This window comes from Mus musculus, chromosome 1 (assembly GCF_000001635.26).
Source record: "Mus musculus strain C57BL/6J chromosome 1, GRCm38.p6 C57BL/6J".
In the NCBI taxonomy this organism is placed as follows: domain Eukaryota; kingdom Metazoa; phylum Chordata; class Mammalia; order Rodentia; family Muridae; genus Mus; species Mus musculus.
Window position 1 is genome coordinate 12,831,540 of NC_000067.6, and position 25,298 is coordinate 12,856,837.

At 44.9% G+C, this 25,298-nt stretch overlaps 1 protein-coding gene across 8 annotated transcripts in view; it reads left to right on the forward strand.

Annotated features, from left to right (window-relative positions):
• Positions 1-25,298, forward strand: part of Sulf1 (sulfatase 1) — a 168,996-nt gene that overhangs the window by 139,343 nt on the left and 4,355 nt on the right. For 5 of the 8 annotated variants that reach the window (XM_006495510.4, XM_030253970.1, XM_006495513.4 and 2 more), the window contains 8 exons: positions 4,574-4,790; positions 6,820-7,072; positions 8,290-8,386; positions 8,864-8,958; positions 9,904-9,969; positions 11,110-11,285; positions 16,556-16,698; positions 16,792-16,915. In XM_006495510.4, coding sequence (XP_006495573.1) covers positions 4,574-4,790; positions 6,820-7,072; positions 8,290-8,386; positions 8,864-8,958; positions 9,904-9,969; positions 11,110-11,285; positions 16,556-16,698; positions 16,792-16,915 — 1,171 coding nt within the window. Of the gene's footprint in view, positions 1-4,573; positions 4,791-6,819; positions 7,073-8,289; positions 8,387-8,863; positions 8,959-9,903; positions 9,970-11,109; positions 11,286-16,555; positions 16,699-16,791; positions 16,916-19,220; positions 19,255-25,298 lie in introns of all 8 variants that reach the window. The other 3 variants (NM_001198565.1, NM_001198566.1, NM_172294.1) reach the window with 1 other exon arrangement.

Consider the following 25,298-nt stretch of genomic DNA (forward strand, 5'->3'; position numbering starts at 1 on the left):
AGAGAAACCCTGTCTCGAAAAACGAAAAAAAAAAAAAAAGTTTATTAAAACCTATGTGATGTTTTTCTCATTTGATTCAATTTTCCCCATCTAGCTGTATAGGGACCCTTGTGCCAAAATAACCAGGCAGCCTCCTTCACTGGACATTCTCTACATACAGGCAGGTGCAGGCAGCCTCAACCTGGACTCGTGATTACCAAACTTGGTGATGCTCCACTGAGATAACGTTAGAGGACAATTCAGGAACAGGTCACAAGGTCCTGGCCCCCAGTGCCAAGTCAGTGTCGTTGCAAAGGCAAATAATAATGAAGAGAGGAATTTAACAAAGAACCATATCCAGAACATTGCTGATTATAAGTATCAAGGACTTTGAGGTGGGAATGTATGATACAACTGGTAAGTTTATTGACACAAACTTACCAGTCAGAAAACAGAATGAGAATTGAAGTGGTCTAACTCCAGAAAGCAGGGAAGAGGTCTGAATGGCTGGTGCAGATGCAGACAGGGTGGTATAGTGATGGGACTGGTTACCAAGGAGCCTCAGACGTAGGTCAAAGCTGGTCAGAAATAACCATGTGTCTGTGGGGATGCTTGAGGGACACAGCGGACTCCATGTCCCATCAGCTGGCCGGTACCTCGCAGAAGAGCCACACGTGAGGCAAACACCTCTTTGACCATTACACAGCTTGCAGTCTTCATTTCAGAATAACTCTCTTAAGAGTTCCTTTTCTCTGGTATTTCACCTGTAAATTCTCTGGGTGAAGCCCCAAATCTAGTGGCAGCTGTTTCAAGGTTTTATTGCAGTCATAAAAATTGTCATGATAAGAAACACTGAAGTGGTAATTCTGTTTCATTAAAATTCCTGGTATGCTTGCCCTGGGATGCTTCCTTAAACCTCTAGCTAATTACTCTATGTAGTGGGGCTGTGACTTCTTCAGAAGGTCCATGGTGGAGAAGACAATTGACATTTTGGTCAATGGATATTGCCTTATGTATGTGTAGATGTATGTATATAGCTGTGTTGTATAGAAGTGCGTGTGTGTGTGTGTGTGTGTGTGTGTGTACATTAAATACATGCAGATATATATGTGTGTGTGTGTGTGTACATTAAATACATGCAGATATATATGTGTGTTTGGCTTTGTGTGATGTATTGTCTGCTCCAGAAACAATACCATACACTGAGACTCTTAACTCACTCCTCAGGAAAGAATTCCTATTCCTTTTTCACAGGAAATCCATGAGGAATTTAGCTGATGGCAAAATGGGCTGGATTCCAAGTAGGCGGTCACTAGAAACTCTACACACATCATCGTGTTCTGCAAGAATCTGCTTGTACCATCCACTTCTCTAAGCCAAAAGAAAAAAGAAAAAGAAAGAAAGAGAGAGAGAGAGGGAGGGAGGGAGGAGGAAGGAAGGAAGGAAGGAAGGAAGGAAGGAAGGAAGGAAGGAAGGAAGGAAGGAAGGAAGGAAAGAGGAAGGAAGGGAGGCAGGCAGGCAGGCAAGCAGAAAGTTAGTACCACAGTACTGGGGTTCAGTCCTTACTATTTGTCCAAGTGCAGTAGCATAGGCAGCCCCAGTTGCAGGAGGTTGAGACAGGAGGATCATTTGAAGCCAGGAGCTGAGGCCAACCAAATCTCAGAAGTGATTCTGTTTGTGCCAGAGATGGTGTGAATTGGAATCACAGACAGCCCTTGCCTTTTAGGAGTAAATTGGCCCCGTTTTCGTGGGTGGCAGGTGCTGAAGCTTTGCTCTGGCTGGCACTTGGCTGTGGGTGGAGTCACTGCCTACTTCTGCTCCTCCAGGCCCTAGGCCTGCATACGCTGGGTGGAGAGACTATCCAGATGGATGGCTGCATCTTAAGCCATTTGGATTTAAGACAGAAGCAGACACTGAATCACTATCCCCAAAATTTCCAACTATGAAAAGTTATTTCTTTTGGTAATACTTACCCACAATAAGAATTCTGTATAGTGTGCAGTTATTTCATAGTGAAAGTATCTTTCAGCTTTGACAAACTTCTTTTGGGTCCCTAAACACACTTTTTTCAAGCTCAGTGATCGTCCCTCTGAGTGCCACCAAACCCTGCCTACAAATTGCTGAACTTTGCTTTGCATTCGGAATTCTGGAGCAGACTCTGAGGCGAAGACTCACTCATTTGTCCACTACCTGGAGAGGGAGCTAGGCAAGCTGCCTCCGTATAAGCGGACCACACATCCTGACGCGCAGAAGTGCAGGTCACAGTTTTCGTCCTGCCATAATCATTTTTGAACCAACTACATCTGCACATTTTTAGACACATCTTTCCATGTACACAAACCCCAAATGTCTGTATCCTTTTCAAAGACTCAAACACCTGAGCTATTGAGACTGAAATATTTTCCTTCTGCCGATTTCCCCAGCAAAGATTCCAGCTGCAAAGAGGTCCATGAAAGACATTAAAATCACGTAGGATTCTAATCACAAGTGCCAGTATCTAGTCAAAGTTGGGACTCATTCCCAACTTTGTGACACGGCTGAGTTGGGCCTAAACAAATTTATTCATATGTTTGTTTGTTTGTTTGTTTGTTTGAGATAGAGTCTTACAGTCCAAGCTGCCTCCAGACTTGTCTCAGCTTCTTGAGTGCTGAGAATACAGGCATCAGCTACCAGATTTATTGGTTTATCTGAGTGTTAGATTCCCTGAGACTGGAGGTCCTGGTGGATGTGAGCTGCCTGGTCCAGATGGATGCTGGGAACTGACCCTGGATGTGCTAGAAGAGCAGAAAGTGCTTAGTCACTGAGCCTCCTCGCTAGCCTCTACTTAATCTTCTGCAGCTTGGTCCTCACATTGCTGTGGTCTGTGTTGCCTTTTCCTGACGTGGCTTGGTAGTTAGCTGCCTTTTCTTCAGCAACCTGCTCTTCTGTGTGAAGACCTTGAAGGTTCAAGGCACTTCAGGCCAAGCCTGAAAAGAGACGAATGTAACATGGCTTGAAATAATCATTTGGAAACAGCAGAGGTGTGGAGGCTCAGGTGGGACCATAGCGTGAGTTCTAGATGCTCAGGGCGTGGGGTCGAAAGCCCCAATGCTGCTCTGATAATTATACATATAGCACAGGCATGCGGCTCTCTTGATGAAAATGGATGTTAACCGCAGAGCCCTTGCTCACGGCGAAGGCTTGCCCATGATTTACTATGCATTTGATTTATCTGCTGACAGAACCATCACATTGCTTGGCCAAGCTTTTTTACATCAGAGACGCCTCCTGGTGGTATTGGCTTACCAGTGGGAGATATGAGCTACTCATAGACACTACTAGAGTGGGTATCCTATTCACACATGACTTCTTTAGGTTTTTGAGACAGGTTTTCTCTGTGTAGGCCTGGCTGTTCTGAAACTTACTCTGTAGACTGGTCTGGCCTTGAACTCAGAGATCCGCCTACCTCTACTTCCCAAGTGCTAGGATTAAAGTCCTTACCACCAAGACAGGACTTATCTGAAATTATGTGTGGCTCAGCCCGCATGGATATTTAGAGCATACGTATATTGTGCTGGTGTCAGCTTAGAAACCTATGCATTGAAATACACACAATAATAGCACACAGGCGACACTTGTATATGGGAGGGAGAAAAGGATACATTTAACAGTGCTAGTCCTTATCCAGGCTCACTCTGTTGTCTTGCTAACATAGCTTCAAATGAAGGCCAGGATTCTTCCTACTGACCAGTGAGTCCTTTAGGGCTTGTAAGAGAAAAACTGAAATGTAAAGAAGTTATTGGGCCTTTCGAATGGAGAGGGGCTTCTGAGAGGCCTCCCGGGGTGAAAAGACATTGTTGGAACCAGAACTGTGAACTTGCTGCATTCCCACAGCTGTGGACAAAACAGGAACTAGGAACCCCAATGCGACCCCCACTACCACCCCCGCAGAGCGCATTTTCTGGGAAGGTCGAATCAGTCTCCCTGGGACCCACCACATGCTGCGGGCGTGAAGAGTTTGTAGGAGAAGAAGGAAAATCAAAAGAAAACACGATGAGTTTGCCAATGTCTGGGATACCCAGAGTTGGCTTTGCCGGTAATGGCCTCAAATTAAATTCCTCTCCGTCTTGCTCCTCTGCCACTCTGCCCAGGCTCACTTTAGAAACCAAGAGGCAGAGAACAAAGCAGGCAAGTTTGTTTTTCCAGAACAAATGGGGCAGTTTGGGGTCCTGGTGGAAGCAGCGCTGACAGCTGGCTCCGTGTTGGGACACTAAGGGTTTTAACACGGTTCATTCAAGACTGTTTAGTCTGGGGGCGGAGGATTCATTTATCAGCGCCAGTGTCATCGAGGCAGTTCTGATTCCCAATGATTTGTCATCTGTATGTGCCTGCCACAAACGAAATAGAACTGAGCAGTTACTGCAGGGTCACTTAAAAGCCAGTCCCCTTTCATTTATGCTCCTTAATGGAATTAGCAGTGAGGGACGGGGCAGGGGTGGGGGAGGGGGGAGGTGATGATGGGGGACCGGACTGACGGACACCTAGCTACTGCTAGGGTGCTTTGTAAATAACAACTGGCTCAGCATCGCCAACTGCTTCCCGCTGGCTCTTGCAGAACTGGCAGTGCATCGAGGACACATCCGGCAAGCTCCGAATCCACAAGTGTAAGGGACCCAGCGACCTGCTCACGGTCCGTCAGAATGCACGCAACCTCTACTCTCGCGGATTGCATGACAAAGACAAAGAGTGCCATTGTAGGGACTCTGGCTATCGCTCGAGCAGAAGCCAGAGAAAGAATCAAAGGCAGTTCCTGAGGAACAAGGGAACACCAAGTAAGCTCAACCTTGTGACCCCCCCCAGCCCCCCCCCACACCCCACACACATACAGCGGCAGGAGGATCCCTTTTCAAGACAACCTCCCCCGTGATTCACACACAAATGAGATGTTCTCGGTGCCTAGATTTCAGGATAAAAGCAAAAATCATTGCTCAGTTTAAAGTAAGATAGCAAAGATCAGCTAGAAATTTTACTTTGCGAGCATTTTCACTTAGTATAGAATAAAAATCCACTTAGTAACTTCCTAGGGACCAGGGCATCCACACACGCAGCGGGTGTCCCTCGGGACCAGTGGGGGAGGGTTAGAGCCATCTGACTTTACCTTCATGGTAATGCTCTAATATGCCTGCCTTAACTTGATTTAAAAGTTAAATTTTAGGTATCAATCAGTTCATGTGTGTTTAACCTTAGAGGAAAGACATGAGCAGTTTTTAAACGCATATTTTTCATGTTTTAGACTGTATCTTTAAATGTTGTCAGACGCTTGTATCTTGTTGAGTGGCAGTATCAAATTAGTTGAACTCAGTACAGCATATCCTTACTGCCTACAGGTTTTTTGTTTCTTTTTTTTTTTTTTAGTAAAAACTCTCAGGTAACTGATTGATACAGACTACAGAAAACAGGAGGAACATCTACTGAAGAATGATAGTCTACTGCCACCTCGTGGCATATTAGAGAAGTGGCTCAAATCTGTGCACATTCTATGTCTGGAAACAAATAAGTTCTGTTTAATTGGACACAAAACACTTAAGAGACTCAGAGTTCCTTAAAGCGACATTTTTGTGCTGAACAGAATAGACTAGAGGGCCATGAATTCCTTATCTAGGTGGACTGGTCTTCACTGGTTCTTAAAGTGGTTTATAGCCAGTACACAGAGTTACGGGATTGTCTTTCCTCCTGGAAGGAAATTTCACACTTAAACCTCATAAGAAAAATCACAGCTAGAATTAATAAGGTTACAAGGCCCCCTGATACAAGCATCCCACTTAGCAGCAGGAACACTGTCCCCTGCCAGAAAGTTTTCAAACTGCATCCTACAACAGGAGCAGGTTTCCTCTTTTCCTGAGGTGATAGTGGTGCAAGTCGTCGTCTGTCATGGCAGCCACTACTGCACCTGGAAAGTAAGGGGTCCTATAGGGACCAAGCTCCCCTGTAGGAAGGCTGACAGTTGCGATTCCCTCGTCTCTGTGACTCTTCTTCGTGACTTAGGAAGCTGAAGACAAGATTCCAGAGAAGTGTGCTTGGCAAAGCCCAAGCATGAAAGCCGAGGTCAGAGCTTGTACAATAACACCCTTAGCCAGGACCCAGCGGACATCAGGCAGCATCCCATAGTAGTGCACTGCAGGTGCGCAGCGGCCTTACTCTTAATATCAAGTGTTCAAAATGTTACATGGCTGATGCAAACATTCACAAATTTAGTCGTTTTAGAGCGCTGCCCTGTACTTGTGTAAATGTGCGGTGTTGAGAGGGGTCGTCTCTTTTAAAAAGCAGCTCAAGGCAGTGGTGAGGCAGTGCGTTCAGGCTCCAGGACCCAGCGTGTTCAGGCTCTAGGACCTAGGGAAAGCCCAGCAAAACCCAGTGCTTCAGTTCCCTCATGCAGAAAGAATAATAGAACCAATTCATGTTTGATAGCTCATAAGTTTTTTTTTTTTCAGTGTAAGGACCATTATGGCAATACTTTCATTTCAAGATTATGGATTCAAGATAGATAAGCAGTATACAAAGGACAGCTGAAGCTAATAACAAGCAGGGGCTATATAGTTCTATACTGACTACCTTAGCCATTCATGTAGAAAACTAAGTGTGGCAGCTTTTAGCCTGTTAGCACCCTTGACAGGACCCAACCAGGACAAGAGCATGCTTTTTGCTGCTGTGATTTCAGGAGCTACCCAGGACAAAGATGCCCCAAGGCTACTCAGCCTGCACTTTGTGTTCCTCTCTAACATTCCACGATGACCGGTGATACCATTCTCCTTCCCACCCACATCTGTTCATCCGTGGTAATGACTTTTCCTCTCATTCCAGAGTATAAGCCCAGATTTGTGCACACCCGGCAGACTCGGTCCCTGTCTGTTGAATTCGAAGGTGAAATATATGACATCAACCTGGAAGAAGAAGAACTGCAAGTGTTACCACCAAGGAGCATTGCCAAGCGCCATGATGAGGGTCACCAGGGCTTCATTGGCCACCAGGCTGCTGCTGGTGACATCAGGAATGAGATGTTGGCAGACAGCAACAATGCTGTGGGGTTACCCGCCACTGTCCGGGTGACACACAAGTGAGTCTCCTCATGTAGTTCCCAGGCTGGAGGACAACATTACCTCACGCCCCATACAATCACCATTGCACTTTGCAAAAAGAAATAGCGTTGCTCAGTAATGCAGTGTCCAAAGGCTTACAGGCACAACAAGGGACACAAGGAAGCAGGAGGAGTTAGAACCACCAGTGACCTGGACATGTGCTTTGGGTTCTGTTTCATTAGCTGGGAACCAGGCAGAGCAATCCTGTCATATCACAACTAAGCAGGCATGGGTGGAACCTCCACCCACAAGTCTGGGGACTTCTGGGGACTCTTCCATTCTCCGTGGTCCTCCAGACTTAGAGCATTACAGAAGTTGGCTCAGAGATGAAGAACACTGGCTGCTCTTCTAGAAGAGCCAGGTTTGGTTACGAGCACTCACATAGAGGTTCACAACTGTCTGCAACCCATGTCAGGGGCTACAACTCCCACGTCTGAATTCCACAGATGCCACATGCACCTGATGCAATACCCATGCACACAAGTAAAAATAAATAAGCAAACAAATACGCCCTGGAATCTGGAGGTGATCCCAGCGCTGTTTAAACTAGGCATCATGGAGTGCACCTATGTTCCCAGCCCCCGATGTTCAGCAGGATCTCCAGTTCAGGTCCTGCTTGGGATAAATGGGGGAAAAAAATGGAGAATCTGAAGGTCTAGTGCAGCAGTGTAAAGCGCTTGTCTAGCCAGAGGCTTGTCTAGATAGAGCCCCCGCACAGCCAAACAGAAGGGAAGCATCAGAGTGTCCGTGCGCTGTTTGAGGTTTTTCTTTCTGTAAAGCAAAATGATGGAGTGATGTGTTTCTGCCCAGAAGCCATTTTGAATTGTGACTTTGAAAATCCATACACATGTATCCACACGTGGAAATGCACTCTTAATCTTTTGTGTGTGCACTTGCTGACACTTTAAGAGTTTAATTTGGGGAATGGATCCTGTTCAAGGGAGGATAAATGTGGAAAAGTGTGGCAAGGTGTTCTTGGTGATAATCTTGTCACAAAGCAGTGACCCTGTCCCTTGTCCAGCCAGCGGCCAGGACCCATTCTCATTTATCCTTGTGAGGGGATCAGCTCTCAGATCAGTGTTTTTATCTACAAGACAAGGGCGAAGGGTAGAGTGCTCTCTGCTCTCTCTGGTGTCTGTCTGTGGTTTTTCTGTTGATAGTGAGCCTGTTTCCCGGGGCCTCCTTGCTTTTGCAGGTGCTTTATTCTTCCAAACGACACAATCCACTGTGAGAGGGAGCTGTACCAGTCAGCCAGAGCGTGGAAGGACCATAAGGCCTACATTGATAAAGAGGTCAGCCTTGGGGCTGGGTAGAGCGTAGTTATACAGAGCTTGGTTGTCCATCCCCGCACAAACATACAAACAAACACAGCAATCCACAGGGCTGTGTGCTCGGCTCCTTAGCCCTGCTGTGACTGGAGGGTCACACCATGTGTCCATATCCTCATTTTTGTAATTGCCTAAAAACTAGAAAATCCACCAAGAGATTTAATCGTCCTCCAGTGATGTAGTGGTAGTCCTACTGAGAGCAAGAGTGGGAAAGGGAGGGATGAATCTGATGGTCTTTTGCATGGTTTTGAGAAAACAGGAGGTATCTGTTAATGTGTCTGGCACACTGGCAATATAGAAGTAAACGTGTTTGTTCTATGGCTTGCTCTTCTCAGCTGTTCTGGGAATAGTCATTATCACGGAGTGCAGCCAATAAGGTGGAGGAGACTCTGTAAACAAAGATCCTGATCTTAAAAGCTTGCATGATTATGTGTTTTCCAGATTGAAGTTCTACAAGATAAAATTAAGAATTTAAGGGAAGTGAGGGGACACCTAAAGAAAAGGAAACCTGAGGAGTGTGGCTGTGGTGACCAGAGGTGAGCATGCGTCCTAGGGCGCCTCCTAACACAGCAGAGGTGAGCATGCGTCCTAGGGCGCCTCCTAACACAGCAGAGGTGAGCATGCGTCCTAGGGCGCCTCCTAACACAGCAGAGGTGAGCATGCGTCCTAGGGCGCCTCCTAACACAGCAGAGGTGAGCATGCGTCCTAGGGCGCCTCCTAACACAGCAGAGGTGAGCATGCGTCCTAGGGCGCCTCCTAACACAGCAGAGGTGAGCATGCGTCCCTGACACAAATGAGCCAGAGAGAAGAGCTCGAGACTGCGTCATGTTTCATTAATGCTGTGTGTGAAGGCATTGCCATTGCCATCAGACATATTGGCTTCACCCACTTAAGTCTAATTAAAAATGGCACCCACTTAAGCAAAAAACAAGCCCCACTGAAATAATGGCAAAAGAATAACTTCCTGCCATGCATGTGAGTGAGTGTGTCTGTGTGAGTATATTTGTGTGTGTGTATTTGTATGTGAATGTGTGTGTGTGTGTGTGTGTATTTTTGTGTGAGTGTATGAGTGAGTTATGTGTGTGGGTGTGAGTGCTTCTGTGAATGTGTGTGAGTAGGTATGTGATTGTGTGAATGTGTATGGGTGTGTGTGTGAGTGTGTGGGTGTGTGGGTGTGAGTGTGTATGAGTGAGTGTGTCTGTGTGTGTGTGTGTGTCTGTGTGTGTGTGTGTGTGTGTATTTTTGTGTGAGTGTATGAATGAGTTATGTGTGTGGGTGTGTGAGTGCTTCTGTAAATGTGTGTGAGTAGGTATGTGATTGTGTGAGTGTGTATGGGTGTGTGTGTGAGTGTGTGGGTATGTGTGTGTGAGTGTGTATGAGTGAGTGTGAATGTTTCTGTGTGTGTGTGTGTGTGTTATGAACCATTTAATCGAATGAGAGGTTACATATATTAGACTCATGTCTAACCTTCTGGCCTGCAGCTATTACAACAAAGAGAAAGGTGTCAAACGACAGGAGAAGCTAAAGAGTCACCTTCACCCCTTCAAGTGAGTGGCTTCCTGTCTGTGCACTGGGGCTGGGGCTGGGGCTGTCCCTGGTGACAGGAGGGACTCCACATAGGATGGTCTGTGGTGGAAATCGGCAGAGAGTAACAGACCTAGAATGGCTTGTGGTAGTGCTGGCCTCTCAAGAGGGAAAGAAGCACTTGGATATTTAAACAATAGCAAAAGTTGGATGTGTGAGAGGCTTAGTATCTGAACATCAATGACATTTAAACTATGCGGAGAACCAAAATCACCTGCTGAGGCTCAGGAATGGGAAGGAAGTGAAAAGAGTCTGAGAGGTGGGGAAAGAACGTGACACTGCTATTATGATCCGAAGCTCATAGCAGTAGTGATTAGGGGCATAAGACAGAGCTCATGAGGACCAGCCCTGACTAAGAAGTTACGGCAGTTGGTAGCTGTGGGAGGAGGGAGCATCCTTCCTCTTAGGGCTGGACCACTGGTAAGCGTCCATGCTGCAGTACTAGACTCAGTGGGCTATTACAGAGAATAAAAGACATGAGGATGTGCAGAGGGAGATCAGGGTGGGAGGTGGGGTGCAAAGAGGCATGCAGGGTGGGGGTGGGGTGTGAAGGGGGCATGCAGGGGTGGGGGTGGGGTGTGAAGGGGGCATGCAGGGTGGGGGTGGGGTGTGAAGGGGGCATGCAGGGTGGGGGTGGGGTGTGAAGGGGGCCTGCAGGTTGGCTATGATCGTATCTCATCGTACACACAAATGGAGTTCTCAAAAAGTAAATATTTTAAAGAAACAAAAAACCTTTATTTTAAAATGTTATCATGTATAATTTGCCAAAGGATATTTGAATCCCATTGCAAGCCAACTAATCAATCACTGACTCTGTGGCCGCCTGATGTGTACTGAGCTATCGGGAGATCACATCATTTGTTCAAAGCTTGTGGCTGGCAAGATGCCCTGACTCGTGCCAACCTTTCTTCCTATCGATGCTTAAGAACAAGTGATCGTCAGATTCAGTGCAGATCTAGAGAACTGTCCTGAGCGAGTTTACCTCCATGGTACTGGCTATATTTGAAGCCCTCTGTGAAAGCAGAGGTCACCCGAGCTCATGTGACTGTCCACGGCTTAGAACAACAATCCCACGTTTTATAAAGTACTTTCTGGTCGTTCAGGGAGGCTGCTGCCCAGGAGGTGGATAGCAAACTTCAGCTCTTCAAGGAGCATCGGAGGAGGAAGAAGGAGAGGAAGGAGAAGAAACGGCAGAGGAAGGGAGAGGAGTGTAGCCTGCCTGGCCTTACCTGCTTCACCCATGACAACAACCACTGGCAGACTGCCCCATTCTGGAACTGTAAGTCTCCCAGGGGTACATCCCATGGAGTGCAGAGAGCGCCTCCTATTGTTCTAATGTAGGCTGAGAACCACACAGGTAAACCAGTCAATCCAGGGGTTCCAAATGGAAAATGTCACATTCTGTGCCCAAATCATTTTGCTAGAAAAAAAAGAAAAATTACTTGTCTTTAGAAACTTTGGAGTCTTTGTTTGTTTCTTTGTTTTGTTTTGTTGTTATGTTTGGTTTTTTTTAATTTTTGCTTGATTTTTTAAAAAAAAATTTATTTATTTTATATATATGAGCACACTGTAGTTGTGTTAAGACACACCAAAAGAGGGCCTCCAATCCCTTTATAAATGGTTGTGAGCAACCATGTGGTTGCAGGAAATTGAACTCAGGAGGACTAGAAGAGCAGTCAGTGCTCTTAACCGCTAAGCTATCTCTCCCATCCTTTGTTCTGATCTTAAAAGATAAGGTCTCTGTGTGTATCCTATAAGCTGGCCTAGAACTGTATAACCCAGGCTGGCTTCCTAGAACTATATAACCCAGGCTGGCTTCCTCTTGCCTCAGCCTCCCTCACACTAGGATTACCAGTATACTAGCTTTTACTCCTAGAAATGTTGTTATTTTTGTTTAAACATACCAAGTCTCTCCTTGAGGTTTCACACAGAGGCTTCCTCAGGCCCATTCTGCCCATAAACCTGTTAGGTCCACAGCAATAAATGCCTGGGCACTTTTGTTCCAAATAGATTGCTTTCTGCTTTAATTGTCTTTTTGTCTTTTAAAATTCTTCTTGTCTCATATATTACATCCTGACTACAGGTTCCCCTCTCTTCCCCACCTCCTCCCCTTCATCTACTCTTTCTCCCAGGTCCATCTTTTGCTTTAATTCTAATGCATGTATCTTCAAACAAATAAAAACACAGTAATGATCCATCCGGTAAACCCAGAGCCCACACCCTCTTTATCCTGGTCCCCTTTGGTGGAAGACCCTGGGGTCCACACAAATACTCTGTTTTGTTTTCACAGTACAGGGTAGGGACTAGTTGTGCCATTTTGAATAAAATACATTTGCTTTCTCTTGTCTCTGCACAATGTCCCCTTGGCAGTGGGGAACTGTGTATGCCCTCGGCTCTGGCGGGGCACACCACCCAACTGAAGGCTTACCAGGAGCACAGATAAAACTCCAGCCTTATGAGGGTCAGCAGAGGGAGCCAGGTAGCTTATCAAACTGGCCTGTGGCGCTCTCCCAGATCATTCAGACATGGCAGGCCAGTCCTGGGCAGCCTGTGCCTCTCAGTCTTACTGCTTCAGAGTTGGGTCTGTGTTTACATGTGTGTTCACAATCACAGTGAGGCCAAGTGAGGCGTAGTCATAGCATACAGCTTTTAATGTGGCTCCTGAAATGGAGTGTTGGAAATCAGTGAGACCTTTCAGATTTCGGAGAGGAGGGGGTCTGTCCTTATTGCACTTTAATTCTAGTGAGAAGGGAGAAAAGCAAGCAAGCAGTGAACTACGGAAGATACTTACACTTTGTGGCTATGGAATGAAATAAACAGTTAAACTTTCCACGGGGACTCTTTAGAGATAAGGAAGGTGTGTGTGTGTGTGTGTGTGTGAGAGAGAGAGAGAGAGAGAGAGAGAGAGAGAGAGAGAAAGAAAGAGAAAGAGAGAGAGAGAGAGAGAGAGAGAGAGACCTCATCAAGCTTACATGTCAGTGATGTAAGACCCAGTAGGTTCAAGCTCAGAGAGGCTTGATGCTTCCCAGTGACAATGCTGCAGGACCTTGAGGGACTCTCATAGCCAAACTGTAGCCCCTTTAAAAGATGACAATTAAGCTGGAACCTAAAGAGCTGTAGGAACATTGTCCAAATGGAAGAAATCAACATCCCAGCAGAGTGAGGTTGTGAGCAGGGGTTGTGAGGTAGGGATGAAGTTGGTGGCGATGTCATGCAGAAGGAACCAATGTGATGCACCAGGGACTGGAAAGCCCCTTGAAGAACAAGGGAGGATAAATTATAGCTTGCCTATGTTAGGAGGTCGGCTGCTACAGTTCCTGCCTAAGCCAATGCCCCAGGCACAGCCAAACCTCCTGTATGGTCTCCCACATCCTTTCCTCTTGTCTGCAAACCATCCTTCAAAGTCAGAATGACCTCCTAATGTTGTCTTGTTTCCTCTTATGAAAGCAACACACTAGCATATCTAGGAAAGACCCACATGGTATGTTCTAGCCCTGTTCTGCCATTTCTCCTTCTCAATTAAAAACTTTAAATTATGTGTGTGTGTGTGTGTGTGTGTGTGTGTGTGTGTGTGTGTGTGTGTGTATGCGTGTGTGTCTGTATCTATGTGTCTGCATGTTTCTGTTGCTTGCTCTATGTGTCTGTCTCTAGGAATGCACTCAGGTGTATATGGAGCCAGAAGATGGTGCTGGGTATGTGGAACTGCAGTTAGAGCATTTAGGTGGTACCCACTTTTTTTACATGGATGCTGGGATCTGAACTTCTGTCCTTTGGATTTCATTACAAGTGTTTTAACTGCTAAAGATCTCTTCAACCTGTTTAAAATGTTTTTTTATTATATGCCCACAAGTTACACAAATGAACACACTGATCTTATTTAATTAGGCTCCTCATACTATTACACTAACTTGACCTGTGTATTATAAAAAAAACTTAACATAACTGATAACAGAAAAACCATCTTAAGAGTCCTTTTCATTTTAACCTTTGGAGGTCACAAAGGTGTGGTTCCTTTTTATAGATCTCAGTCCCAGTGAGTGTAATGCCAGGCACCAAAGCATGCTTTTCTTCTGCTCTAAGAATGGAATGGTTACATGAAAGACTTGGTCAGATGTTGATTCAGTGGGTTGCATCATTTGTATGCTGAGGCAATGATGATCTTCAATTTTTAATACCTTCATTAACTAAACAGTCATTTATTGAAATTACACTGTTAAATTTCTAACATCCTTGAGATTTATCAATTATTTGTGCAGAACCACCAGAAGTTATTATACTCATATAGTTTATGAAACAAGTTCAAAACCCATTTAAATTATTGATTTGGTAAATTTCTGCATAAGTTAAAAGCATTTGGTTGCCTGGATTTTAATATGTAGGAATGAACTAATGTTCTCATAGAAAGAATATAAATTATGAATGATGTACAGAGAGCACTTTCTATGGAAAAAAATGAAACAAATGAAAATATTCTCCATTTCCCAGACAGTCTTTTGTAAAAGTGTTTCTGGACTGGAGGAGAGGGGAATGTGCAGAACACAGACCACAGGGGATGTTTATCCATCTGTATGCCATCATTGCTGACACGTGTCATTGTCCAGACTCTCCTGGAACTCAGGAGGATCTGAGGCAATCCTGGGCTCCATGCTCCAAGCCCATATGCTGGGCAGCACCAAGAGTAGTGTGTACATTCACCAGCTAAAGCAAGTAAGCCCTGTTGGGGGCATCGGCACAGGGGAGGTTGCAGCTCTTAGTGGTGGGTTATGGAGCAGAATTCACCTTCCCTTCAGCTTTTAACTGCCCTAAAAAAAAATCTGGCCTATTAACATATTTGAAAATGTAATCTCTTCTTCACTTTTGAAAGATCGATCGACCCTCTTTAGCTTGGACGCCATATTTAGTGACTCTAATATGACAAAAGGCAGTAGTCTCAGACCTAGCACCAGCTTCCAGCCAGACTCCCCTGCTGCCTGTTGTCAGCTACATGATGCTGGTCCTTAGGTTTCCAACGTACACGTGGGTATGGGAACAATAATGTGTCTAACAGTCCTTTGAGAACTAAATGAGGTAAGATATACAAACATCTTACATCAGAAGTACATCCCATTTCCTGTGCATATCCTAAGTGTTTTAAGAAATATTTGCTAAAAAGTGCATTATGAAGCCCCACCATTACCACCACCACCCCATACACACACACACACACACACACACACACACACACACACACACACACACACATACTTTAACAAAAAGAGCAAATGGGTTGTTTTAAAATTTGATGTTTCTTAAATACTTTCTAAAAGCTAGCCAGGGAGCCTATATGCAAAAGATGTTGACAGTCAAATCTCACTGAATATTAAAATACTGTAGAGAGGTCTTGGGGAAATTCAACCAGTAAAGTGTTTGCCATGTAAACATTAAGACCTGAATTCATCCCAGGATCCATATAAAATGCTAGGCTAAGTAAACAAGGTTGCAATGTCATTGCTGGGGAGATCGAAACAGGCAGCTCCACAGGGCTTGTGGCCAGCCAGTGTAGACTGCTTTAGGGAGTTCCAGACTAAAGAGAGATCCTGTTTCAAAAATCAAGGTAACCGTCACCCAAAGTTGCTCTCTGTACTCTAATGCATACACATGTGTACCTACACACACGAGCATAGACTCTCTTGTGTAGTGTGTAGAAGCAGCATCCGTCCATAACAAGCTGATGTCCATCAAGCTGAGGCAGGGTTAGAGGGTGAGCATCCAGATAGAGAGAGGAGTGCTAGGAGATCATCAAGTGGGAAGATTTGTCACCCTGACTCTAAGAAGTCCCTGAAACTGAGGGGACGTAACCAGCCATATGGCATACATAAAATAAAATAAACGGGCTATATAAGTTATGAGCTAGTCAGGAAACAAGCCCAAGCTTATAGCTAGTCATTTATTAATAAATATTAAGTCTCAGAGTCATTATCTGAGAACTGGGGTGAGAATAGAAAAAGCTATACACACATGCATGCATACATGCATACTCTTATATACAAGAACAGTGCTGGAGAGGGTCATCTGTAATTACAAATGACATTTTCTTCAACTCCATCAAGCTGGGCTCCACCCTTATCTAAGACTGTCCCTCCATGTGTGGTTGTGACACTGGCTGTGTGACTCTGAGACAAAGCAAAGGCATTAATTCTGTTGCTTTATGAAACAACTATGTTTTCCTCTTCCATAAAGGATAAAAATAACCACAAATAGAATCTCTAGTACTCTTCTCCCAATACTCCAGTCACTTGTCCAGTTTTGGAGGATACTACCATCAAGAGTTAGGGAGGGTAACTTACTTAGTGGCCTGACACTTGACCTTGCTCTTCAGCCTCTATGACCCCTTGCATTCTCAGATTTCACAGCCAGCTTGTGTGAAGGAAAGGATGTACTTGTCATTGACAGCCAATCACAGCACTTAGAAGACAGAAACCATGAAGCTTGTAGAGAAATCTTGACATAGCCAGCTTATGAGGCCTTCTCATTCTTTCCTTTGTGCTGTTCTTCGCTCTTCTCCAACAGTGGGATCTTTCTGTGCCTGCACAAGTTCTAACAACAATACCTACTGGTGTTTGCGTACAGTCAACGAGACGCACAATTTCCTGTTTTGTGAGTTTGCTACTGGCTTTCTGGAATATTTCGACATGAATACGGATCCTTATCAGGTAAGACAATATGTTTTCGTTTGATGAGGGTAGTTGGAAACGAGATAACCAGACAGGTGCTGCAGTCCATTGTCCTGTCTTCTTTATCTGCAGCTCACAAATACAGTACACACAGTAGAACGGAGCATCTTAAATCAGCTACACATACAGCTGATGGAGCTCCGAAGCTGCCAAGGGTATAAACAGTGCAACCCAAGACCCAAGAGCCTGGACATTGGTAAGAAAATATGTTACTTCCATTTAGAAACATCTTTGTATTATCAATATTTCTCCATTTAAAACATTTCCATTTATAAGCGTATAGTTTAGGGTACTTGAACTATGTGTTTATGAGAAACTCTGTAAACAGATCCAAACATAATTTGATCTCTAAGTCTCTCCCTCTAGGTGCAGTCACAGGGAACAAAAATTACTGAGTAAGGGTTTCCCTCCAATGCCTTGCATGTGTGTGTGTATTCTATCAGAAAGTCTTGGGTTTTGACAGAAGCATCTATGAGAACGTTAGGTTGAGCCTTTGATGAGTCCTTGTGATTGCCCTGAACAGTCCTGAGGACAGCAGAAGCTCTTCTTACAGTTATGTGTTAGACACACGGTGTCCTGCTTCTGCCTGCCATCATCTGTGCCCTCCACCCTCACCTGCATACCTGCCCAAGACAAGGGACGTCTATCATTTTTGCCACTATAGCCCATTTGAAAATAGAAAATATTTAGGAAGCTCATTAACTTGGAGTCTGAATTGGCTGTGGATAGATGTTCTGACCCTGTTCTGCTATGTGTGCCTGACATCTTTCTCCTTGGGCTTATATAGATGTGGTTCTTTGAACTATTTGTTCAACCTGTGCCTTGCTAAGGAAAAAACTTGTAGTCTGCACCATTTCTATAGAAGTGTAATTGTCAGCAATTCACAGAAAAGGGGAAAGAAAAAGAACTGGAGATGGCTCTGACATTCCTACAGGACGATAAGCCGAAGTCACTGGCATTGAAAAGCAGTTTCCAGGAGCCCATACCCTTTGTGACACTTGTTACTGTGCGTAGTGTGGCCAATCTCTCAGGTGCTAAGACTATAGGTATAAGTCACAATGCCTGACACAGATGCAAGAACTCTGCCCCTGCCCCCACTCTGGTCTTAATTATGTGCACAGGTCTGTGTCTGTATTTGAGTTTGTGCACATGAGTGCTGTGCCAGAAGAGGCCTGAATAGAGTGTCATCATCCCCTAGAGCTGGAGTTACAGGCAACTGCAAGCCACCAGATATGGTGCAAGAAAGCAAACTCCTGTCCCCTGGAGCAGCACTTAACCAACCAGGATACACTCTTAACCAATGAACCGCTTTTCCCCATCCAGATGGAAAAACACACATTCAGTACATTCAGGTCTCATCCTGTGTTCTGCAGGTCCTGTGTAGAGCCAGCATCCCCAGCAATCAAACCAACAGCCCTTTGGTTATGGAAAAAAAGAGTTTGTTTTCATTCACAGTTCCAAGGGGGGTAAGAGCCCATCATTATAGGGGAATGTGATAGCAAATGGTAGGCAAGCAGGAAACTCAAGCGCAAGCAAATGACAGAAAACAGAAAGTGAGGTGAGACTGTAAATGCTCGGAGCCTATCCCCAGTGACACCCCAAAGGTTCAATACCTCCCCAGATTGCCTATCCAAGTGGGGACCGAGTGTTGAAGCGTAGAATTCATGGGGGATCATAGACTTGAAGGGAGAAGTGAGGTTCTTCTCCCAAAAAGATCAACCTACTTGCTGGTCATTCCCACCTCTGTAGGATCCCATATTAAGCAGTGGGTATCCTTCAAGAGAGGCCCATGAGAATCTTACCTTGATTCCCCACTAACACCTAGGGAAATTAGCCAGGCAAGAAGCATGCCTGCAAAGTGGTATTTTGGCTGCTTACTCTGTTCAGCTTAAAGCTTTGGAAATATGCTGCTTTTATACTGACCTTTCTCAGAAATCAAAGAAAGAAAACCAGAGATGAATGGGGGTGGGGGAACACCACCTTGTGTAGACCTGGGATCTACAGCAAACTAGTAGAGACCCTAGAAATATTACACAACGCTCTCAGTCCCCAAAAGAATATGGCTCCTTACCTCATCAGAGATGACTTAACAGCGTCACTGTGAGACTCTGACAGGAACCTCAATGGGCAAGTGGCAGGCCAGGTCAGGCCACCTTACTGCTGTGCTGTGCACTTTAAAAACTTACTCAGAATTACATGAACTTCTGGAATCTCTCTCTCTCTCTCTCTCTCTCTCTCTCTCTCTCTCTCTCTCTCTCTCTCTCTGCTTTCTCATTGTAATCCATTTTTCCATGTTTTGTTTTTTACCTTAAACCTTTTTATTCTCAGAACTCAGTCCTTCTGAGACTAATAAATAAGACCATCTCCGATGGATTTCAATGCTGCCTGTATTTAACACAGTCTGTTTCTTCCTAGGATTTAGATGTATTCGTGGAAACTGCATAGTGAAAGTTCTATGAGTTCTAAAGCTAACTAATTCCTCTTGTATTTTCCTATGTCAGGAGCTAAAGAAGGAGGAAACTATGACCCGCACAGGTATTCACACGTTTTTTAAATTTTCAGCAGCTTCTTTCCCATAATTGCATGAGCCATCATTTCAACTAGTTTCTGTTTATTACCATCTTGCACAGAGCATAGGTCGTGGTGCATGTGTGTTCTAACAGTGCCCTCCTTCCCACCGAATCCCTGGCTCCTGGCCCTTCATTCTGCTGTCAATCAATGCATCGACCCCCACGAGATGCCTCTGAGCATGGACTCTCTCCTGCGCATGCGCATGCCTGTTTGCTTGCGGTTTTAAAGCAAGGAATGCATGACCGGAAAGTGGGAGTGGCCTCTGGGGCAGCAGGGATTTTCCTTCATTTTGTTTACACCGTTGGGCAGAGAGGCTGCATGGGACTAAGTGGGAGGTATTTTTTTCCATCTAAGAATATTGATAATACTTTTAAAGAGGACTAAGGAAAATTTTGATAGCACTATGAGGCCTAAGTCAGAGGGAACAAAGAATTTCCATGTGAACAGTCATTAGTCAGTTTTGGTGGCAAAAGCAATTTTTATAAGGAGAGCTCACAAGGGTGAGGGGACAGAGAGAGGGTGCCAGAGGTTAAGCACAGGGTGTTCCGGGTCAGACCGGAAGTTCCCAGAATATACCGGAACTGAGTGAATACATGAAACTTCATACATAGCCCTCATCCTGAAAGCCTTACCCCTTAAGAGCCCTCATCCTTCTCTCCCACATGAAGAAGGTCATACAACTGGAAGCTTGTCCACTGATTGTCCACTGCTGTTTTCCTACCCTGAGCTTCAGCTTCAGAGAATTTATCTGAAATATTGTCAGTTTGAGGGTGGGGGTGGGGGTGCTGTCCTCACAGTCGGTGCTAAAGGGACATTGATGCTTTGGTGTGTCCAGACTCCAGTCAACGAGCTCACTCAAGTGCCACTTCCTATCAAAACAGTGTGAATTGTTTGGCACTATCCACACTGATACCTTCTCAGAGAAACAAAAGGAAAAGAACGTGGCATGGTATAGGGGCAGATGGAGGGATGACAGGAAAATGGCCCCACTATCCCGGCTTTGTTTTCTGTCTCTCTGCCACCTTGCCTGATGCCATTTAGCATCTCTAAAGCAATGAGCTGCTTCTAAAGGGAAGCATGTGACCCAATGGCCCGGGAGGTTGGTGGAGGAGGTGAGAGGTATGATAAGGGTGCCTTGTGATGCCAACAATCCTGTGTCAAAGGCATAAACACTGACTGTGATGCCATATGAGGAAGGATCACAGTTCTGGCTGGCATTTCTGTTTCCCTTTGTACATGAACATCACTTCTGCTGCCGTGCTGTGATGTCCAAGAAGAGGTCTTGGCGACGTGCCTAAGAGCCCAGTGTGTCCGGAGCTTCTGAGCAGCCAATGGCAGCTCTGTAGTGCAGGTCGGCTGCCTGGTCCTGTTCACTGAATTCTCTAGGCCACGAACCTCCATCCACACTGGGTTTGATGCCTCTTCCCCCAGAGCAATAGCTATTGGTGAAGATGGTTGTTGGTGGCATAGTTGTTCATCTCCATGGTAATGCCAGGCTGCCAAAGTTCTAATTCCAGTCTTGCTGTGTAACAAGGTTCAGGGAGTGACAGCATTTGTTAGTAAACAGAATACAGGATGCAAAGCAACTTGCAAAAATGAAGCAGTCTATGAGAGGGAACAGTGTGTGGCCTCCAATCTTAAACATAAACTAATATATTTTACAAATGTCATTCAGAAAAGATTGTGACTCGGCTTGAAACCAAGGTGTATTTTGGAAATTCTCTTAACAGTTTCATGACCTTCTTGTTTCCAGGGTGAGGTGAGACTTATCTGTAACTTGAAATCCTTTCCATTTATTCTAGAGATTTGCTTTTCATAACAAAGCCAGCCACGTGTTTGCTCTCCAAATAAATAGCCCAATAGAAAAGTCTGGTTTTGTGAGCTGAGAAGTGTCAGAGGCCAGGCCAGGATGATTAGCAGTCCTAGCCCAAGCTCACCTTGAACTCATCAATTAGTGATCCCAGAAGACGACCTTGCATTTCTGATCAGTCTTCCTATTTCTTCTAAGTGCTAAGATTATGGGCATACTCTACCACACCCTGTTTATATGATGCTGGAGATTGAACCTGGGGCTCCTGTATCTGCTAGGCAAGAACCCCATCAACCAGGATACATCACTGCCCTAATATCTAGTAACTTTTAATGTTCTGTCTTCATATAAGTTGGCATTTATAGAAAGCCTATTGGGATAGCTCCAAGACATTTCACCCTGTTTGTGTCTTACCTCTCATTTCCTCTTTCTCATGCAACACAGCTTCTTCTTCAGTTCTGAGTCATTTGCAGTCATCGTATCCCTTTGTGTAGACGTGTTTTACTATGTGCTTCCCAAGAACATTCTTGCACTGACTGTTTCACAGTACCTAAAATCAGGCCATCAATATCAGCCAGTGCCGTTATCTAACCCACATTCACAGGCCACATGTTGCCAAACGTTCCAATAACGTCATGTTTATAGTGTTTGTTTCTGGTCCTGGATTCAATCCAGAATCATATATCATATAAATTGTCACCTTTCTTTGGTGTCATCTCTACTGGAACGGTTTCTCAACTTTCCACCGTTGGTTAGGACATTATGAAGCCAGTTGCCTCTCGACTTGATGATCGTCCTGAGTTCTCACAACAAGACAGGAGTTGTCTATTTGGAACAGGTCTATTATAAAAACAGTGCTGTCACCCAGGCATGGTGGTGCACGCCTTTAATCCCAGCACTTGGGAAGCAGAGGCAGGCGGATTTCTGAGTTCAAGGCCAGCCTGGTCTACAAAATGAGTTCCAGGACAGCCAGGGCTACACAGAGAAACCCTGTCCCAAAAAAACAAAACAAAACAAAAAACAAACAAACAAAAACAAACAAACAAACAAAAAACCCAGTGCTATCTGTGCATTGGGATACCGGCTCTGGGTCCTTACATTGTAGCTAATGTGTTGTTTACTAGGCTAGCCCACTATACAGTTGCTAGTCTGCTCAATAATGCCGTCAGCCTACTAGGTTTGGCTGGCAGTTGTGATATTTTGCTGATCACTCATTGTGCTTGTTTGATCTGTCTGGTGTTGGAGTGAGGACTTTCTTGCTCAGCTCCACTCCAGCCTTCAGTTCCTCATTATTAATGTGATGGCTGCAGATGGATGTTTTCCCAACTCCATCATTCCTCTTGTGTTTCTGAAGTCATGTTCAACCATGAAGAACTGGCTGCCCTCCTCACCTACACAGCCATTTGTATGAGGATAGAGCAAAGCTTTTCCTTTTTCCTTTATCACTATTGTAATGGCCAAAGTAGCCCTGAATTGGTCACTAGTGCCCCTTTAAGATTTCTATGATGTGATTCCTGGAAGTTCCCCATTGTTCTTGAATATCCCATTGCTTGATGCCCTGAAATATGTCCAGTGTCATCTTATATTTTTGCCACCCAACCTGCAGAAGCAGCCAATTCTGGGTACCAGGTTTTTGTTTTGTTTTGTTTTGTTTTGTTTTGTTTTGTTTTTTGAGAGATCTGGAAAGTGGACAGAAGATCTGAACTTGAAACGTACATAACAGCTACAGAGCTGTCTATGCATCAGGTCCATCCTTTTCCCGTGTGAAAATGTCTCCTGAGTGGACTAATTCTTCCAGTGTGATTTCACTTTGTCCTTGATCCTAACAAGGTGCTTTTAGTGTATCACATTGGGAGAGAGATAAACTCTGAAACCAAGTTATGTGGAGCATCTTCATGCTAAGGAAGTAGCCATCTTTGCTAGTGCTGTTGCCATTGTGAGAACTGAAATTGCCAAACTACAGCTATAAGATGCTCAGATAATTTTTCTCTGTAGATATATGAATAAGTTACATTATATTAATAGATCTGCAAATGTAGAAAATTAAATGTAGAAAATTTTATTTAAACTTATCCTCGTCTGGCTTACAAAACAATGAGACTCAGACTGTGGTTTATTTATTTGGCTTTGGCAACTACTGGAGTTTACCCCTAATCTATTTTTCTAACTGCTGGACTGGCTACTTTTACAGCTGTTTACCCCAAATCCTTGCTGTTTGAATCCTCCTGGGTTATTTTTGTTCCAGCAGTCTGGTGTCCTGGGAGGACATTTCACTGGGCACATGTTGCTGGTTCACAACTTCTCCTCCCCTGAGCCCCTTCTCTCTCTCCTCCCTTTTTCCTTCCTCGCTATCCCTACCTGAGACCCCCCCCCCCCCCAGCCAGGAAACTGACTGCCTCTAATCACTCCAGTAATTGGCTGTACCCAATAGTTTTTAAATTCAGGATCAAGGTTTGAAAAAAAAAAAAAAAAAGCTGGCATACATGGGAATTCGCTTGTCTTGGGGCAACTAGATCTTGGGATACAGAATTTAATAATTCAATACATAGCAACAGACCAAACTCCATCAAGACAACCCTTTTATTCCCAGACTAAATTCTTTTGGGTCACTTTGCATGATTTTCTAGTAGAACATGGAACTCTTTTCACTAGTAATTATAAGGGACTTACATTTACGAGCAGTATCTGCCTATAGTCTTCCTACTGCTGGTGCCAGTACGACTCTTCAAATAGGGTTTTGTAGCAATGTACTGCACATCTCCAAACAACATGCAATTATTCTCTTAAGTTTCTAGAGACAAGAGGTCTAAAATGACTCTTCCTGGCCTCAGATTAGGGTATCTATAGATTTGCATTCATTCAGGGCTTCAGAGACCTCTGTTTCTTTGTCCTTTCTGGTTCAAGTGACATCTATTCCTTGTTTGCTGTCTCATCTTTGAAGCCAGCAGCATAAGTGTCTCTTCTTCCTCTCTCTCCCTCCATCTCTCTCCTGTACATTCCAGAGTCATATCTCCTGCTCTAACTATCCTGCCTCTCCACCTCCATCTCCTTCCCAAAGGACCCCATTGACTATCCTGACTCCACCTGAACATTGCGCTATTGAGACTTGGCCACACTTGCAAGATCCCTTTTGCCTCCTAAAGCGATGCCCACAGCTTCTGCAGATTTCGATGTGGACATCTCTGAGGGCGAAGGGAGCCACTGTTCTGCCTTACTCTACTCTGCTAAACTCTCTTCACACATCTTTCCTCTTCCTTTCTGTTTCCTAGAACAGTCTGGAGAGCATCAGGACTGTTGGTGGGCAGCATCTTCCCGAGAAACCATATGGACCAGATGCTCCCTTACCGACCGAGTGGTTTTTAATAACGTCTTTGGTGGAAAGGGCTCTGTTTCAGCTTTCTGTCCCTGCCAGGTCACCTTCAGCAAGTTGCTTCCTGAGCAATTATTAAGCATTTGCATCTGGAAGGCAGATGAAGAGAAGACCCCGGTGACCTGAGGAATTAATTGCACAGTTGCCCCAACATCTTCCCTGCTCGCTCTTCTTTATATAGCTTGAAAGCCACCCAGTGAGGACCCTCTGTTAGCCTCCCGTGCTTGAGGTGACAGTGTAGAAGGAGTTCTTCAGGCCTTTCTTCTTTCATTGCCTCACACAGCAGAAGCACTAAGTTCTCAAGGCAGTTCCCTGTGGAATCAAGACTCTGAGTATGCTATGCACTAGGCTGTGTCTACTTAACACAATGTATCCATTTAAACTGTGAACTAGCAGCTGAATGGTGTGATGCAAGCCTTTAATCCCAGCTCTCCAGAAGCAGAGGCAGGTGAATCGCTTTGAGTTTGGAGGCCAGCCTGGTCTGCAGAGAGCCAGTTTCAGGACAGCCAGCGCGACACAGAGAAATCCTGTCTTGAAAAACAGGGTTTTCTTCCCTTTTTGAAAAATAAAAGAAGAAATGAAGGAAGGAGGGAGAGAGAGAGAAAGAGAGAAAGAGAGAGAGAGAGAGAGAGAGAGAGAGAGAGAGAGAGAGAGAGGGAGGGAGGGAGGGGGGGGGAAGAGGGAGACTGCTTGCCCTAAGATGCAGAAAGTTTTCCCTGGCTATGAGATTATATATACAGTGCTTTCTGCCTCAAACCTTTGATATTTCAAACAGTCCATGTACCTGTAGGACTAGAAGCTCATTCTCAAGAGTCGGTTTCTGTCCAG